This window comes from Leptosomus discolor, chromosome 10 (genome assembly GCF_034619465.1).
Source record: "Leptosomus discolor isolate bLepDis1 chromosome 10, bLepDis1.hap2, whole genome shotgun sequence".
Classification (NCBI taxonomy): Eukaryota; Metazoa; Chordata; class Aves; order Leptosomiformes; family Leptosomidae; genus Leptosomus; species Leptosomus discolor.
In genome coordinates, this window is record NC_141400.1 from 3,661,484 (window position 1) to 3,678,925 (window position 17,442).

Genomic DNA, 17,442 nt, shown 5'->3' on the forward strand with positions numbered 1-17,442 from the left:
AAGTACAAGCCGGAGAGAGGAAAATGCGTGTATTCCCACAGGGATTTTGAATCTCCAGATGGCACTGTAACGCCATCCCAAAAAGCAGACGGTTTGGTACAATAGCAAATATGGTAACAGCTGAGTCGGTTTGCCTGCTGTGCATAATTACTCATCCCATTGAAACCATGATTTACAGGCTACAAATGCTAAAGCGGCCCTTTCATTTAAATTAAAACTTTAGATATTAAAGCTTCATACACATCGGGTGCACAGCGGCTGGAGAAAAACAGCCGGCTTTGTCCTAACAACCTGATCTAAAACAAGATCTTGCCAGCACTGCCAACGGATGCCGAGACTTTCAGTGAGGTCTTCGGGAAGTGTTTATGTCACAAACTAAATGCCCTATGTCTATCACTCTTGCCCTGGGAGGCAATGCTTCTGTACTGCAAAGCGACAGCAATATTGGGAGGGGCAAATGGTAAATGTCGTATCAGCTGAAAGAGCCGCAAGGCTGCCTCTCTGTTTTGCATTGTAGCTGCTGGCACTGCCACTCCTCCTCTCAGCATGGAGCAATGCTTCCCACGAAGGATTCCCACCAAACACAGCCATACAGAAAGCATTTTAGAGATCTTAGCAAAACTGTGGTTAAGAACTCTGAGTTTAGTCTCCTGCTGTAGGCAGTCATGTCATATTATGCCATACGTTAACCTGTCAAGCTTTGTCTCAAACGTCATATGATTTCTTGCCAACTGCCCAAAGCACGAAGAGGTTTCGGAATATCAGTCTTCAGCGATTAGAAAACCTCACGCATGAAATGACCTCCTCCATGCAGCAAAGGCTGTACAAATACAACACACACCCCAAACAAAAATATAGAAAGCTGAGCTGTGCCTTGACCCACTTAGGTGAGCAGTGAAATAATGGATGAAACCACCTCACTCCTTGGAGAAGTCAAGTATACACTGGAGATGCGATTCAATCAAATTTCAAGAATCTATCAGAAAGAAAGGCCCTTCTCAATGTCCAGCACTTTTCCCTCAATGCCGCCTGTATTTAAGGTAGCTCAGCTTTCTTTTGGAAAGTTTTTACCTAATAGACTCGACTTTCTCTTTCCAAGTTTCAGCATTTCACTGCGACAGTAGCTGAAACTCTGGAGCTGTCCTGCAAGACGACTTAAAACCCCACACTGTTTATTAAGCTAGCTCAATACCGATCAATTAATCATCATAAAAACATCAGCTGGCACGAACCACCTGGGTGACAAAATCCAGACCCTCAGGCAACCATGTAATGAGTATTCATTCTTCAAGGTCTAGAAGACATCTGCTCCACGTAGCCTCAAAATTCCCTATCTGTTTCTATTTATTATGATGAGTCCCTAGGAGGCAGCAGGTGATCTAGAAGCTGAGGCTCCTGGAGCCGCAGACTCCCGGCTACCAGGGAGAATATGGCCGGAGCAGCGGTTCACAACGAGGAGCACGGTGCTGTTCCGTGCACCCAGTCACGCCAACTGGCATTTTCCTGCCTTCACCTCAATCTGCTGCCTCTCTTTTGTCTCCTCAGTCTTGAGACCTGTTTACTTTTGATTTCTTTTTGGCTCCTGCCACTCCAGTGTTATTCCTTACTTATGCAGGACCTTATAGTTCTAACGGCTCTAATAACATCACACTGCCAAAAGAGCAAGGTTTCTCCAGCGAGAGAAAGGATAAAACCCCCACATCCTGGGCGGCTAATCACAAGCAAACAGTACTGCTCATATTTGAACATGAGGAGCTGACAGGAAGAATTAAGTAACCATAAAAACATTGTCAGGTTATCTTGAAGTAGTGGCACAGGTGAGAAGATGGCAGCGTGCTTACTGACATTTGGGGAACAAATTTGATGAGACTATTACGTGCCAAATATTCATCCAAACCCAGTTTTAGGCAGATTATGGTGTCATAAATGTTAGATGGAGAGGCAGATTGTGCTCATTTTGCTGTTGTAGGGGAGATCTAGCACAACACAACTAACGTTTAGCAGGGGAATGATACAAAATGCAGCTGAGCAGTTGAGGCTGGTGGGGACGTACATACTAGACTTGGTTCACTGCAGTATTGTTCTTACATTTTTAAATCCTCTGTAAAGCACTTGAAGTTCTCTTTTAGTGAAATTGGTCTGTGCTTCAAGCTGTTCCAGTCCTTCGGGTCTATGGCACACTGTAGTCATTTCTAATTCATCTTCAATTTTATCTGAAAGAGAAGACAAGAAAATATTTGTTTTGGTTGTTAACTTTGCCCTATTAACACGATGGATAGGATGGACTGGATTTCAAGAGCAACAAAGTCAAAAGAAACCACCAAGAGAACTGATCTGTATAACTGTTTTCAGCCTCTTGAAAGCAAAATAAAAGCCGTACGAGTAAAGCAACAGGTCACAACTCTTACTGGGCTGCCAATTAACTCCCCGTTCACAGTGCCGAAAGCAGTGGTGAGAACAGAAGGTCAGGCAGCAGATACACTGCTCCAAAAGGCAACACCAGATATTTCTTATCTAAATATTGAAACAGCATGGAGGAATAGGCCTTTCAAAGCACGAGCTTTAAAGAAAGCTGTGCAAATATAAGCAAGAGAACAGACACGCTTAAGCATATTAGACAATGACATTATACTGAGGGTAAACAGCGAGGGAAACTCTGCATGCTAACCAAAACGCCTGCTACAGAGACACTAAAGGTCACTTTAATCCTAGGAGAAATTCAAATGATGTCCACAGTTGCTGAGTCTGGAATGAATCCAGCCTGCATTTGCATGGACTTTTGGAGGAAAAAGATAAGAAATGAAAAAAAATTATGTGCATTTTATTCAAGAGAATGCTCTCCCACAAAGAACAAAAATACTTGAGACATATATTGCTGTAATCTGACCTCTTTTCTGATGCATGTTTTTACCTGTCAAGCCCATTTCCCCAACAATGTAGGTAATGCCCAAATATATACAGATACTTCGTGTACATCAGTTTGAGATACTCTAAACGTCAAGGAACAGATGCAGGTCCCAGCTGACATGAAAGTCCCATCTACATCCAGAAGTTGCTTGGCATAAAAGATAACACTCTCCTTATTATAAAAAATGCACAATTTATGCCCTGTAACAATATTTAAGGCTACTGGGATTGAATATAATACAGCAATGCCTGCTGAAAACCAAGGATTTCATGAGAAATGTGCAAGGAAATGGAATCCCTCTGAATAGCAAAAAGGCATGAATTTAGAGTAGACTGTCTTAGTCAAAGGACAGACCAGACTAAAGCTGTATTTTTGTAAGTTAATTAATTCTGTACATATATATATGAACCTTAGTAAGGGAGAATGCACGTGGGTGATAACAGTTAATTAACAGTGGTTCGTTGTTTCAGTATTAAGAAATCAGTTTGAAATATCGGTGAACTCAGCCATCCTCCTAATCCACTGTGTCTGAAGCTTCATAGTCAGCATTTGTGGGGCTTGAGCTGTGAAATGCATGCCTAAATACGGTGCTCAAGTCACTTGCACAGCAAGGGAATAAAGGTAAGAGACTGTAATAGCATGGGGCAGAAGGAGAGTATCACAACTCTGTGATGCAGAAAAAATTACTGAACACTGGCAAGTGGCCAGAACAGGTCTGAAGCAGCCATCTTCTTCACACAAAGGGAAAATGAAGAGTCTAGAAATGATAGCTCCTGTTAGAAAAAAGGAAATGAAAAAGGAAGTCTGCTACAGGAAAAAAAAAAAAAAAAAGAAGAGAGAATATGAAATAAGGGGGAAAAGCCATTTTCTTTGAAAGAGAACGTATGCTACAAAATGAAAGAACGCAGAAACTGTAGAGAGAGAAAAAAGTGGGGAAGAAAATGAGAGAAGGGGAATGAGTGGTTGAAAAAAGGAGAGGAAATCCATTTAGAAGGGAGCCAGGTTAGGGAGACTCATCACTAATCCACACTCCGTACATTGTACAGGAAATATCTTTTTGTTTATCTTTGGTTAACCATAAGCTACCTAAAACCCTTTACAAAACGCACGTAACCCCAGACTGCTCTCCTGCATTTCCCTGCTGTCCCCCTGTGCAATAAGCAGTTTACAGACAATCTTGACAGTCATTTCGTTTTTCCACAGAGCGCCATGCGTTTTGTGCTGTGCAGTATATAAGCAGGTTAGGCTCTGGGCCTTTCTCTGCTCTGGAACCGGTTAAACATGTCCAGCTTTTCACTGACATTTCCTATTGTTTGACTCACTTGAAAGTTCTTTACAACTTCAGTAAATATAAAATGTAAGTGTAAAGTACTGGCCATCTAGTCTTTATATCCTGTCATATTATTCAACAGAGAGGGGAAAAAAAAAAAAAGATCTACCCAACCTCATGAAAGTGGTGAGGCTAATGCGGGAAGCCAGTGTGTTGGAATACTGTGATACTTGGTTTTATTTACACTCCTGCAATGTGGAGATTCACGTGGTTTCTACAGAGGCAGGAAAGAGCCAGGTGAGAAAAGCCACACTCTTTGCAAAAGCATCTTGATATGACTGGGTTTTTTTGAGGGTATTTTATTTGCCATATACTTTCCCCAGCTCCTTCTTAAGCAACCAATTTTCCAAAACGCTTATTGGAATTTGTATTAGTATTCTAAAAACCAAGTAACTAAAGAAAAAGGTCTCACTCATGGAAAACATGATCTATAGTTCCATGATAGCTTCAAACAAAATCTGCAGAATTACGGCTCAAAACTAGTAGTTCTATGGCTTATCCAGATGTCCTTTATATAAGCAAACCCTAAATTAGTGTCTTGGAATTATTTTTTTAAATATTCTTAAATAAAATATTAGTTGGTGAACACTGTAATTTAATAACGATATACTGTCTTTTGACAATACTGGTCTCATTCAGTGAATCATTACTTCAAGGGAGTGCAATTCATCTTCTTCAGCTTGTCCTGCAAGGATACGTTTTTCCAACAATCAGCTCATGAGCTTTGGTCCCACTGGGCAGATACTTCTATGTTAAAAATAAGCCAGATTATTGTTGTAGATTTGATTCTATTTCCCATGCTGAGAAATGTGGCTTTTTGCTCTAAAAAACTGCAGAAAGGAAATTATGAAAAATTCATCCTTTCAAAGGGATGCTCTATTTTTTTCTCTTCTATTCTCTATTCCAGAACCAGCACTAATCTCTGCCTCTGAAGAGGATCTGATGGTTCCCTATGGGTTAATCCTTTCATCTGCTTCCTCTTCCTTTCCCAAGGGAAACATTTTGAAACGTAGCAAAAAAACCCTCTGAAGCTGTAGATCTGGCCAAGGGAGCACTCAAAATGACATCAGACCAACGGTTTTCCAGTAAACATACTCTAAAAATGGTAGAAATTGTTCCTTCAGTGGAACATGCCCTGACGCAACAGAGCAGTCCTGGGCATTTCTTGGAACCCCACCACAGAAAATAAATACAAGACAGGCTTGTTAGGTCATTTTGTCTATCATTTGCCAACAAACGGCTACTTTCCATAAGATTTCACGATAATACCTGTTTTAAAAGATGAAACTTATTTCAGGAGTAACTCCTTCACATTAAGAGACCTCACAGATCAAACACTCCCTTCCCTTGTGTTCATCAGATACTAATCAGATATTTACATTTACACTTTTCCCAGCTGTCATCCCAGATTCAAAGATTTCCCTTCAGCAACACCTCTGCTCATCCCTCCTCCCTTCCTGGCAAAAGGAAGCGGGTGGGTGTAGCACAGACCTTGGAGCAGGAGGTACCTGGACCCAGACACCTATGGACACAAACTGCTCTTCTGTGCAAATCAATCGTTTCCAACTCAATTTGGAACTCAACGAAGTTGGTTTTTTTTTTTTGTCGTTGTTTCTTTCAGTGTTTTTTCTTAAGCCAGCTCTTTTAAACTTCTTTCTTCCATTCTCTGACACCCTATAAATCAACCACAGTAACCTCAGAGGCAAAAAAGGAGATTGGAACTTCCTCATATGCCCTTGCCTTTTGTCACGTATATTGTATTTCTCTTATTTACATTTTCATTACCACACTGGCTCAGTCCCTCCCAGCTCTTCAGGGGTGTCACTGTACGAAATATGAGCCCTTGCATTTATAAACACCGCAATTTTATTAAACTGAAGCTCACTTTATGGTGGTGAGTACAAGCAAAAGCATATATATATAGATACCCACATGGAAATTTAAAGTTTTATTAGGAAAGCATGACGTTAAGATATTTTATCTAATATAATGTTCTTCCCTGAGCGTGGGAAAGAGGCATGCCACTGATTTTTTCGACTTGCAAGTGCACCAACAGACCTAGAGACTGACTGCAGGCACTGCACCAGCTCAGGTGAGGAGTGAGACAAGCCGCTGTCGCTTACAGCATCCCTTTTGAGCTGGCGCTAAGCCCCTGCCCTGCTTGGTGGAGACACTCACCTCAGGGTCTGGGTACCATAGAGCTGATTAGTGAAAGCCTGAACCTTAGCAAATGGGTCCAAAGTTATTATTCTGGATCTAAAGCGTGATTTTTATGGTTTTGTTTGTTTGTTTGTTGAGTTACCGGTGGTTACCGATTAGGTGGACTCAGTAACTAAAGCAGGAGGTTTCTGCTTGCAGGGATTGATAAATGATAATTTATTCTTTTTTTTTGTAGCTCCAGCACTTGTTGAAATCTTCCCTGGATTAATCCCTTCCAAACCAGACAGCTGCAGTGAGTTGTGTCCCAGGCTTAAGATCACTGCACTGTTTAGCCGGTCTAAAGACAATTTCTTTAGAAATTGTCTCTGGCCACAGTTTTACGGCTGCTTTAATAGCAGGGTATGAAGTCTGGGTCTGGTAGAAGTGCCTGCGGTAATCTTACTCCAAAGTAGGTCCAGGTTATAATAGTTATTAGCTTTGCATTTTTGTGCAAAACAATCTCTATTTGCTTAGCCCACAGGATAGGCACATTTTGTATATCAGACAAAATAAATAGTGGCTTCCCTTTACAAAGAAAAATAATCCTGACAGACTTGCATGTACATGCATATTTTATAGATTGTTGCTAATGAAAGATATTGTATTTCATTTCTCTGCTGCTTTCTCAAGAACAGAGAATGAATTTTCATTAGAGTAGGTCAATATTTTAACTGAATACACTTTGGAAATTACTTAACAAAGCTTGGTTTATACATCCTTTCGTATTTGTTCTAATTTTACCTTTTGTTATCTTTACAGTTTGAAGATTTCCATACATAGACTGCCTGCAAATGGCCCTGTGTTTCACTGCTGTAAACTTTGCTGAACAGAATTTGCATTTCTCCAAGTGATAAACTGAAGTAATTTAAGCCTGTTCATGTAAAAAGCTGTCTTGTACATCTACATGCCTATGGACAAAATTGTTTCATCATTATGGAAAGCAGGTTTTCGACCACAGCTGACTACTACACTCCATCACGGAACCAGGCAGAGGGACTCAGTCCTTTCCTTACCCGTTACAAAGACAAGAAATCCATTGATTTTGAAGGAAAAAGACCAGCTCCAGTATCTTACTTCTCTAGATCATTCTGTTCCATTGGACACAAGCACATTTATCTGCCATGTTATGGAAAACATTGTTTCACCGTCAGTTTATCTTAAAAATGCATAGGTAATGCAATGTACACACAAGACAGCTACATGAACCGAGGCACTGCCCAAACCCAACTCCTAAATTGCAGAGACCCAGTCACTGCCTTGCCAGCACTAGCAGCCGAGGACAGACGACGTGCTGCTCTCAGCACAGAAGCTGAGCCCTAAAAATCTTCTGCTGACAGCACATCTTCTAGTATTTTCTTTAGCGACCTATTTCCATATCAAAATGCCCAAGCAATATTCTTCAGATCCAACAGTCCTTTCCTCATAAACAAACGGCTTAAATTGGGCACAGACAATGCCAAAGTTGTAGCTGTGTACTATAAAATAGGAAACAATTGTGTGTTATTTATTAGCTGCTTCCTCAGCTCTGGTTTTGAACAGCCCTGGGGCCCAAATTTATTAACCTGCCTGTCCTTCCTCTTGCTGGCAGCTGCCTCTACACAAGCAACATCCTGCACAAAAGCACAGGGCTGGTTTCGCTGGGCCAAACTCCATTGTGAAACACAAGAAACATCAAACGTCTTTCCCACAGCAGCCACCTAAAATATCGCCGCGTTTCTAGCCCTCCAACGCATGTGCCTGGCAAAAAAGCAAGAGCAATGTCTCATTACGTTGTCAGGGCTGGCCAAGGACAACCCAAGGCCTAAAACACGGTTTAAAGGGAGAGTGTAAATGATGATTTAATAAAAATGCAAATGACTCTGTCCCTTGCTTCCAAAGGCTGCAAGGTGAAACCGTGTAACGCCAGGCTCTGTGGCTAATGGGAGGATTTTAAAAACATGTTGCTTATAAATTCACCTTTGTGTGACAGAAGAAAAATCAAGATGTAAAACACAGCTAATGTGCCCAGTGTTAATTGTAAAACTGACAAGCATTAGATCAACTGGGTAATTTTACAAATACAGAAGAAGGGGATTAAATTATGTGTAAGAATTATTAGACTGCATCTTATTTTTTATTAAAAAAACATTAGCTATATTTTCAGAGAAAGGACCTGAAGAAAAAAAATAACTCTAGTTTATCCACAACATCTTTGAAATTAATCTCCAGACAGAATACTTGCTTGGGCAGATCTCGCAGGAAATAGATCCTGCCTGTGGGAAACCAATTGTGAATACTTGAAAATTTCATGAAAAGAAATAACTAAAGACCTGAATCCGTAAATACTCATTACGGCAGAAAGTTGTGGGAATGGGAGTCAGGCGAGAGCTGCATTACTGACGCAGACCCTGCACATCAGCTTCAGCGTTCCCTCCCACCGGTGTAAGCGGGAGCTGGAGGAAATGCTGCTTTTGCGAAGTCCTGCGAGGTCTGTGGTTGCAGATCCCCAGGGAAAGGCAGGTACCAAGTACAGCTCCACTATCTGGAACAGTCAAAATAGTTCTGTACAGTTCCATGTGCTTCCACCAAGACAAAATCTAAGTGTTAGCCTTTAAGCGACCCCATCTGGCAAATACTTGCAAATCAACAAGGCTAGCGTGGCAGAATGACAGCTCAGCGAGAACTTAAAGACATGTACATGCACATCTGTGGATCCTAAAAAAGGAGTAAGTAAAATCTGCTCATGGTAAATATCAATAGAAAAATGTCACTAAGACACCTACTGATGTATCAAATATGAAATCCATTTAATTAAAATGGATCAGTCCTTTATTAATAAATTATTATTATTATTAATATTATTGCCTGGCCGGAGATCAATTTCCAAATCAAAGGGACTCTTTCCAGCCAATAAAACAAAAGGGAACTGATGTCTCCTGATCCACTCCCTTTTCCTGAAATGATTTTTTGACTCCTTCAGGTCCATTTTTCACCACTGAATCAGCAACATCAAATTCATTACACAGACAGCCAAACTTAGCAAGGTTGTTCTGCCTGTGTGAACCTGCAACACTACCAGTTGCAGAGAAAAGCTACGTGAAAACCCAAAAGTGTACAAAATTGAGATCTAATTAAAAAACCAGAATTTTAAGACTTCTTGGCTAATCCTTGCAATGATCTATGCAAAACGTCATGTATAAATACTTTCCTCTGCCTCTACTCTTCTAATGAGTTTCACAGTTGTATATAGGGAAGCTAGAACAAGGTTACACTCTGACAAAGGAGGTGCAGGAACAGTCAAGTGGCCATGGGTACCTCCAAAATGTCTTTCTGGCACACAACTAAGACCAGAGACAATGATCTGAACATGAGCTACAGAACAACATCAAATTCTACTTTAAATATTTCTGCAGGCACCGTATTAAGTCTACTCATCATTAGAAACAGCTTTCCTGTGGCCATTCCCAGAGCAGGAGGCAGCAGGGTGTCCTTCCAGTGCACTGGACCTTACCTGGGACAACACTTTCAATTTTCCTTGCACATTCCCACCTATCAGCGTTCATCACCTGGCAACATTTATAAGGGAAAGTGAAACTGAAAACCACTGGAAGCTTGCTGGGTGCTTTGCTGGGGGATGCTGCAGAAAACGTGCTTTTGGGACAAGCGCTTTGCACCAAGAAGCTGTTCAAAGGTGAATTTGCAAAAAAACCCACTAGAAACATTAGAAAAATCATTTCCCTCTGTCGATTTTTGGGAAATTCCCACTAATACCACCTCAAAACTTTACGTGGCGAGTACCTGAACTGCTAAGTACTTGACTTAGCATGTCATGCGATAAAGAACAGCACACAGAAGGCCTTGGAGGTTAAATAAAAGCTGAGACTGCCTTCATCAGAATAGACTCGGCTGCTCCCCAGGCTGCGGCCTTACCCAGGAACTGGGCAATTTTCAAGCACCTTTAATTTTGTTGCCAGCATAGAAAGTAAGAATAAACTCAGCCAGGAGGAACCTCTTTTCTAGCTTAAGAAATCTTTTGCTACAAAAATTATATGACCGATAGAGTCAAACTGGTTTAAATTTTACCTCTCTGATACACGTAAAACCATCGGGCAGGGTCTAGGAAAAAGTAAGAAAAAAATTTAACAAAAAGAGAGTGACAACGATACACAGCTTTGTCTTTTGTTAATTTTAGGGTGACACTGGATGTGTTCTGCAAATGCTGCAGGGTCCCCTTTCCCAGAGACTGTAGGATTGTTTCCAGGTGTATTTTCCATTTTATTCCTGAATTGCCTCTTCCCCTTACTCCAAGGGGCAGGAAAGGAAGGCAGAGCTTGCTGTCCCCTGCATGACCATGAAACTCAGGACAGCATGTGAAGGGAAGCATGCATGCAGTCATGCACCCATGCAAGCATCCATGCATCCAGCAAGACAGCAATGCAGCAGTCATCCTAGCGACTCTGACGAAGGGGCAAGGAGGACTTAGCATGCAATGTTTGAAGCCTGCTGAGGGGCAACAAGAACAGTCCACAGCCTTCTACTTCCTCTCCGTGGCTTAGCTCTTTGACAGCTCTAGAAATAAAAAAAGTGGTTAGTAAGAGTGAAGAAGTCTCAGGTGGCCTGGAAGACTCTAACTGGTGCTCTTTGTAGTCACATCACTTGCAATATGGTCATTTCGTACTATCCTCACGTCCCCTGGGAGAAAATTTCATTAGTAAATCAGGTAAAAAAAAAAAAAGTATATGGCTTCTGATGGTACCAGCTTCTTTTGACGTGAGAACCGGGTACACAGGATGATCTGCAATAGCCTGCAAAAGGCACAAGAGTTTTGGTCTTGCAGCTCCCTGGCCCTACCTCCAGCCTGGGCAGCTCCTGCCCTCAGTCCATCTGGCATCTATTTCCTTCATTTCCACACAGTCTGTGCCTCCAGCTGCCCAAACCTTCCCAAACACCCTCTCACCACACCGTCGCATCTACAGTATCTTGCCTCCTGCTGCTGTTGCCTGGGAAGAATCAGTGAGCCCACCTGGTTTCACGTGCAGTACCTTCCCATCAAATAATGAAAAATAAACATGTTTAGAAGTGAGCATGCATTTTCCTTCTGGCACATTTGAGAAGGAGGCTTGCATGCACCACACGCATTGCAACAGCATTAAGCTGTGGGAGGAGATGAACCTCCTTTCATTATTCTCACTCTGAGCTTTTTATTTTCAGCTTGCTTTTAACAGATGCAAAGCTAGACGAAATGAAAAAGTCTTTGGGTCTGGATAGTAAACTGGTGCAGGAATGGAGAGAATTTACTCTCCATTAGAGAGTTTCATAAAGTATCTGCACACAGACAAAACTGGCAGAATACGAGAACAGCATCACCTACACGATGAGGAAATGCCTGGTCAGACAGCATTGCTGAGTTGTGGTGCTTGGCCTCGCTAACTCTGGCTCAGCTGTTCTTGGCCTGAGGAAGGATCAATTAAAGAAAAAACCAAGACCAACGCAAACGAACCACAGTGGATGCTCCAGCTGGCTGCTGCAGCACAAGAGTGATGATGATACTGAGGACAATGACAGGAGATAATCAATAACGGAACGGAGTCCTGAATGACTGACTACTCACACACAGATATCATTCATAGACCAACGACTACAAATACCTCCAACACTTTCCCTTTTTGAACGGAAACTTCACGAATACTTCCAAGAGAAGCTGGTCTCAAGAGCAAAGAGCCTACAAGCAACCATGGATTTAAGTCATATACATAGACCACAACACATACTGGAGACAGAGCAGTAGTACATACTAGGAGCTTTACTGACAGCATATAAAAACAACTAGTTGAATTTAATAAACACCACATGTGGTATGAACACATTACTTCTTAACCTTCTTGATCTATCAAGACAGGTTTGCAACAAATAAAGAGAATGAGCAGGTTGCTTAAAAAGGCCCTGAATCTCTGCTGAAGTAAAAGAAGTTGAACCATTAGCCCTGAAATCACCCACTTTGGGAAATCCCACTTTGCTGGGTAACATGAGGACAGGAAAAAAAAATTAAAATCTCCCACTTCAAGTCTAATAAGGATAGTTCTAAATTTGCATGTTAACACTGGCTGCAAACTAATTTCCATTGATGAGAACAAAGAGATGTAAATGCAGTCATTAGAGATAGCGTGATAATAGCATCCTGATTTAGTAAGGGTGAAATCAATGAATAAAACGAGCTAGAGTACATGGAGAGGTCCCATTGTATACATTGGGTTGAAAAGATGAAGATGCACCAGAGATGATTAACAGATAGCAGGGAGACAATAGATGTGCTGCAAAAAAGAGAAGGATGATCTGTTTTTCTGTATTGAGTAACCTTGTGGGTTATCAAAACTTTAGACTGTAGATAACACCTTCTGGATATAAACAATGGTTTCATCTTTACAGAGACAGGAAAAAAGCCCTTAAAAGAGAAATAGAGAAAAGCTTCTTGTAACAATACGTTTTTCTTCATTTGTGAAAAACTTGATAGAGTCAGCTTTCAAGGGTTCAACTGAAAATTAATTCCCTTCCAGGTTATTAAAATTATAACTAAGTTTTTTGGTTCACAGTCTGTATTTTTTATTTAACACTGAATTGCTCTTTGAAAAATGGCACTTCTCAATAAGCTCAACAGAAAACTTCTTAATCATCATCTCAAGTTCATACGCTTACGTCTACTTAGCGTATTGAATAGTACAAGTAAGAGAAACTACAATGTTATTACAACCACTTATAAAACCTCTTCCTAAAACATGCAGAAGCAGTTACTGAGGCCTTGATTATTTGTCATCTCTTCCAAGAGGAGTCTTATAATTTTTTTAAAATTTATTTTATTTTTTTTCCTAAAAACCCCAGGTTATGGATTACTCTTTGGGCAGTGAAACAGAGCAATTTCTGAGCAACTACAGACTAATGGAAAGGAAAAGCAATTGGCAGTAACTCAGTTCACCATTTCCGAGGATTATTTCACACGTGCCAGTTGTTTGTTTACAAACAGCGGGTAATGCCATAACCAAATCGTCAGGGCTGTGCACGTGGAACGGGACCGTCCGCATGAACCTGACCAGGGTGACCTGCAACAAAACTGCAGTAGCGAAGCCAATGTAAGACTCCACTTAAACCATATAAATCCAGTTTTTTCAATGTAATTTGACTTAAAATATTTTCTTTCCTTCATAGCGTAAAGGAAGATGAAGGAAAACCAAACACAAACCTTGCACGTGCCAAAACAAGATGCAGGAAGCAGTGACAGGAAAATGGAGAAAGAAAGATTGAATCTGCAGCTACATAATCCTATTTCAGCAGCTGCATGCTAATGCTAACCAGATGTTCACACGTCCCCTGTGACATCTGCATGGCACTTTTTATTTGTGCCCATGCCCAACCCTCTAAAAGTTCACAACAGTGGATTTTATGTCATCCCAATTGTGCTGGCTGGGAAGCCATTACACACCCCAACGCTAGTGTTTGACTTTGCTCCCATCATCTGAGAAAATAAACAGGGCAGCACTTATTTTAACGCAAAGCCCAGTCCTGTTGTGGAGCAGAGTTCTGGTAAAAGGTATAAAGAAGATATTTTCCTTTTTGTTTCACTTTCAGGAAACCAGAGTACTAGAGTGCCGTAGGGTGCGATGGGACATACAGCTGGCCAGAGGTACATCTGCCTAGATCTCTTTTTATCGAGAAGGCTTTCAAAATTAGAAGGCAGTTTTTTTTAGTCTCTAAACCAGAGTAATTGTTTAATAGAATGAATTTAAATGAACTCAATAGAATAGATATAAAACAGCTTTATGCACAAACCCCTCACTGCCAAACATACTGAGTGGATGGGTCCTTAGCTCCAGGTTTGTTTTCAGCCAGCTCTGCTGTTTTCTCAGTTACAGGACCCCCAACAAAACCTCCCTGCCCTCAGAGAAAAAATAAATTTGTTTCATAAACATAATAGAGCTGGTGGAAAAACTACTGCCCTGCAGTTGTGTCACATCTCTTATGGAGGTGGCAAGTAAAAGCCTAAAACAGGAGCTTCTTTGCCCTTGGCAAACTCTAGTTCAGTCAGCTGAAAAACTTCCTCAAATTATGTGGTCTGCTGCTCCTCTGAGCAGTTGGGGGGGGGGGGGGGGGATTAAAAAATAAACCTCAGTACCTGCCTAGTGGCAGTGGAGGGCAAGCTGCATGGTTGCTGTGGTACGGGAAGAAGTAAAGGCTCCTCTCGCTGCATGCTCCCAGGCAGAGCTGCTCCAGCTCCTACGCCTCCCAGAAAGAAGCCTCTTTGTTTACAGACCCGAGTAGCACTACCATCGTGTCTGCTGAAGGTACCACTGGCTGGGAATGTTGAGGTGAACATGGCCCCCCCGCTTAAACCAGACGCCTCTCCCTCCCTCCTCCTGCTGACCTGTACAAAGAGCCTCTCGGGGTTGGATTTTGTACACTTCAGTCTTGCTCACTTTTGAGTGATCTGATGAGTAGCCTAGTATGAGCGCATTCCACTTAGAGTCACAGAACAGTAGGGGTTGGAAGGGACCTCTGGAAATCATCTAGTCCAACCCCCCTGCTAAAGCAGGGTCACCTGGAGCAAGTCACACAGGATCACATCCAGGCGGGTTTTGAATATCTCCAGAGAAGGAGAGTCCACAACCCCCTGGGCAGGCCGTTCCAGTGCTCTGCCACCCTTAATGTAACAATTTTCCTCATGTTCAGGCAGAACTTCCTGTGCTCCAGCTTGTGCCTGTTGCCCCTTGTCCTGTCACGGAGCACCACTGAGAAGAGCCTGGACCCATACTCTTGACACCCAACCTTTAGATATTTATAAGATAAGGTCCCCTCCCCTCTCAGTCTTCTCTTCTCCAGGCTAAAGAGCCCCAGGTCTCTCAGCCCTTCCTCGTAGGAGAGATGCTCCAGCTCCCTCATCATCATCGTAGCCCTCCACTGGACTCTCTTCAGTAGTTTCCTGTCTCTCTAGAACTGGAGGGCCCAGAACTGGACACAGCACTCCAGATGTGGCGTCACCAGTGTTACTCCTTACTGTTTAAAAAAATCACATATCCTTACATGGTCATAACACAGCAATTTACACCACAAACAAAGCTTCATGTGAGAAGTGAGAAGTTTACTCTTGATTCTTTTCATGCTTTGTAAGAAACATAGTACATCACTTAGCATTGAAGCAAGACCTTGAAATACCATTTGGTACCACAGAGATTCCCAACTGAAAAGAAATACAAAAAGAAAAATATTTACATAGTTGAATAATTTTTGTATGGTTTGTTAAACAAATATATTTCCTGCAATACATTTTACAGGCCAGGAAACCTGGCAGCACTTCCCATTTCACTCTGTTAATATGAACTTGTGAATACATTCAGCATCACTTCTCCAACTTCAAACCTATCAGCACAAAAGACAGCTCAGGCTGACATACGGTCACCTTCTGAGAGTAATTCTATTTTGTGTGCTTTTCTGGGGCGTTAAAGGCTATCTCCCGCAAGTATAAACAATCTAAATTCAATAGGTGGATGTATAGCTTGCAGTCTCTTAGGTCGGTGGCAGTTTGGACACAGCTCTAGGTAGTGTCTAATGAGTTAAGAGGTGTGCTCTTTCCCACACTAAAACCCTGGAACATCTGCTTGAACACCTTGTCTGGTGGGTGGCCGGGCTGGGGTGTACTGAGGGGCACAGGCGCTATGTGCAGAGCAGCACACAGACACGGCACTTCGGAAAAACAGTTTTCAGTGCTCCAAGTCATCTGCATGGTGCTCGACCTCAAGAGCTCAGGGCTGGGCTGGAGTTAGGGCAAAGGCACTGCCTAGAGCCATGTCCAAACTACCACCAACACTGCTTGTGAGTTGTGCAATGTTTTCTGCTGTTTTCCAGAAATCCTTCAGTTGCCCCAACAGCAATCCAGGCTTCCGTTTGTACAATTTTTTTTCCCAACCACCAGTAACGAACTGGAAGAGGAGATCCTCTACTCTGTCTCAAACACATTTTTATATCCATAGAGGACCTGAAAAGGTGATCTGAAGAGTTAAATCCAAGGACAAACACCCACAATCAATCCTTTTCAAACACTAAGTGGCACTTAGTAAGTCATGGCTATGAGTAAACTGTAGGACTGCAAGGGGACAGATGATGGAGCTTTTTCCCCGCTCCCCCCAAAACCCAACTCTCTGCTCCTTCTCAGATGCCCTGCAGAATAAAACCTCAAGCCCAGCAAGAAAATCCTCCCAGCACATTAATGGCCTCGCAGCAGAATTCGCAATAAGTCATTTCCCTTTAGGGGAATCAAAGAAACAAACATTAGAACACGCCGTTTCCCCTGAAAGGGGAGACTTGCAGAACTTGCAGTATCTTGCTGGAAACACAAAACAGTTCATGCAAATCAGTTCTTGCATCCTTAGCAGGACTCGGCCTGCAGAGCCCAGGTATTTGAAGAGGAATGTTTAACACAAATTGCAATGCAACCTAAAAGCCATCTTGCTTGACAACACCAATAGCTTCTTTCAGCCTCCTAGTCATGCTCACCAACAGCATCAGCAGCGTTATTTACTCACAATAATGCATTACAACCAGGAGTGCCGGTTTCACAGCATTCAGCAGCTCATGAATATGCTGCAAGCCCTTAGGAATGGATTGCACCTCAGTAGCTCTCCAGGAAGGAGTACAGGCAATTTGTAAAGCCTCATCAGTAAAATGGAAATAATAATGCTTATACATCCAGACACACTTTCCAGAGCTCCATGCAAGCCCTCTCAACTTCATTAGCATTCAGTCAATGCATCTGCCTTCGTGCTTCGGTTCTGTGCTGTCACGTAAGACAAAGCTCTACGCCAGTTATAGCAAAGACTCTCTCAAGACTTGAAGTTTTTTAGGTTGCTATTTAAGCAGTGCTTAAAACACAGTATTTGCTGATAAACCACTCCAAGTACTTCAAAGAGCAATCTAAGGAATGAAGTCAAGAGTAACAGAGTGATGAGGCCAAAAGATGACCAAGAGAAAGAGCTGATGGCAA

General features: G+C 42.0%; 1 protein-coding gene across 5 annotated transcripts in view; it reads right to left on the reverse strand.

The window, feature by feature from the left end:
- The window catches only part of KCNIP1 (potassium voltage-gated channel interacting protein 1), a 278,893-nt gene that overhangs the window by 15,634 nt on the left and 245,817 nt on the right, over nucleotides 1–17,442 (reverse strand). Inside the window, exons 2-3 of one of the 5 annotated variants that reach the window (XM_086471284.1) lie at nucleotides 10,500–10,532; nucleotides 2,089–2,213 (exon numbers count right to left, since the gene is read on the reverse strand). In XM_086471284.1, the coding sequence (XP_086327410.1) occupies nucleotides 2,089–2,213; nucleotides 10,500–10,532 (158 nt within the window). Of the gene's footprint in view, nucleotides 1–2,088; nucleotides 2,215–10,499; nucleotides 10,533–10,872; nucleotides 10,917–17,442 lie in introns of those variants that run through there. The other 4 variants (XM_086471285.1, XM_086471283.1, XM_086471286.1 and 1 more) reach the window with 4 other exon arrangements.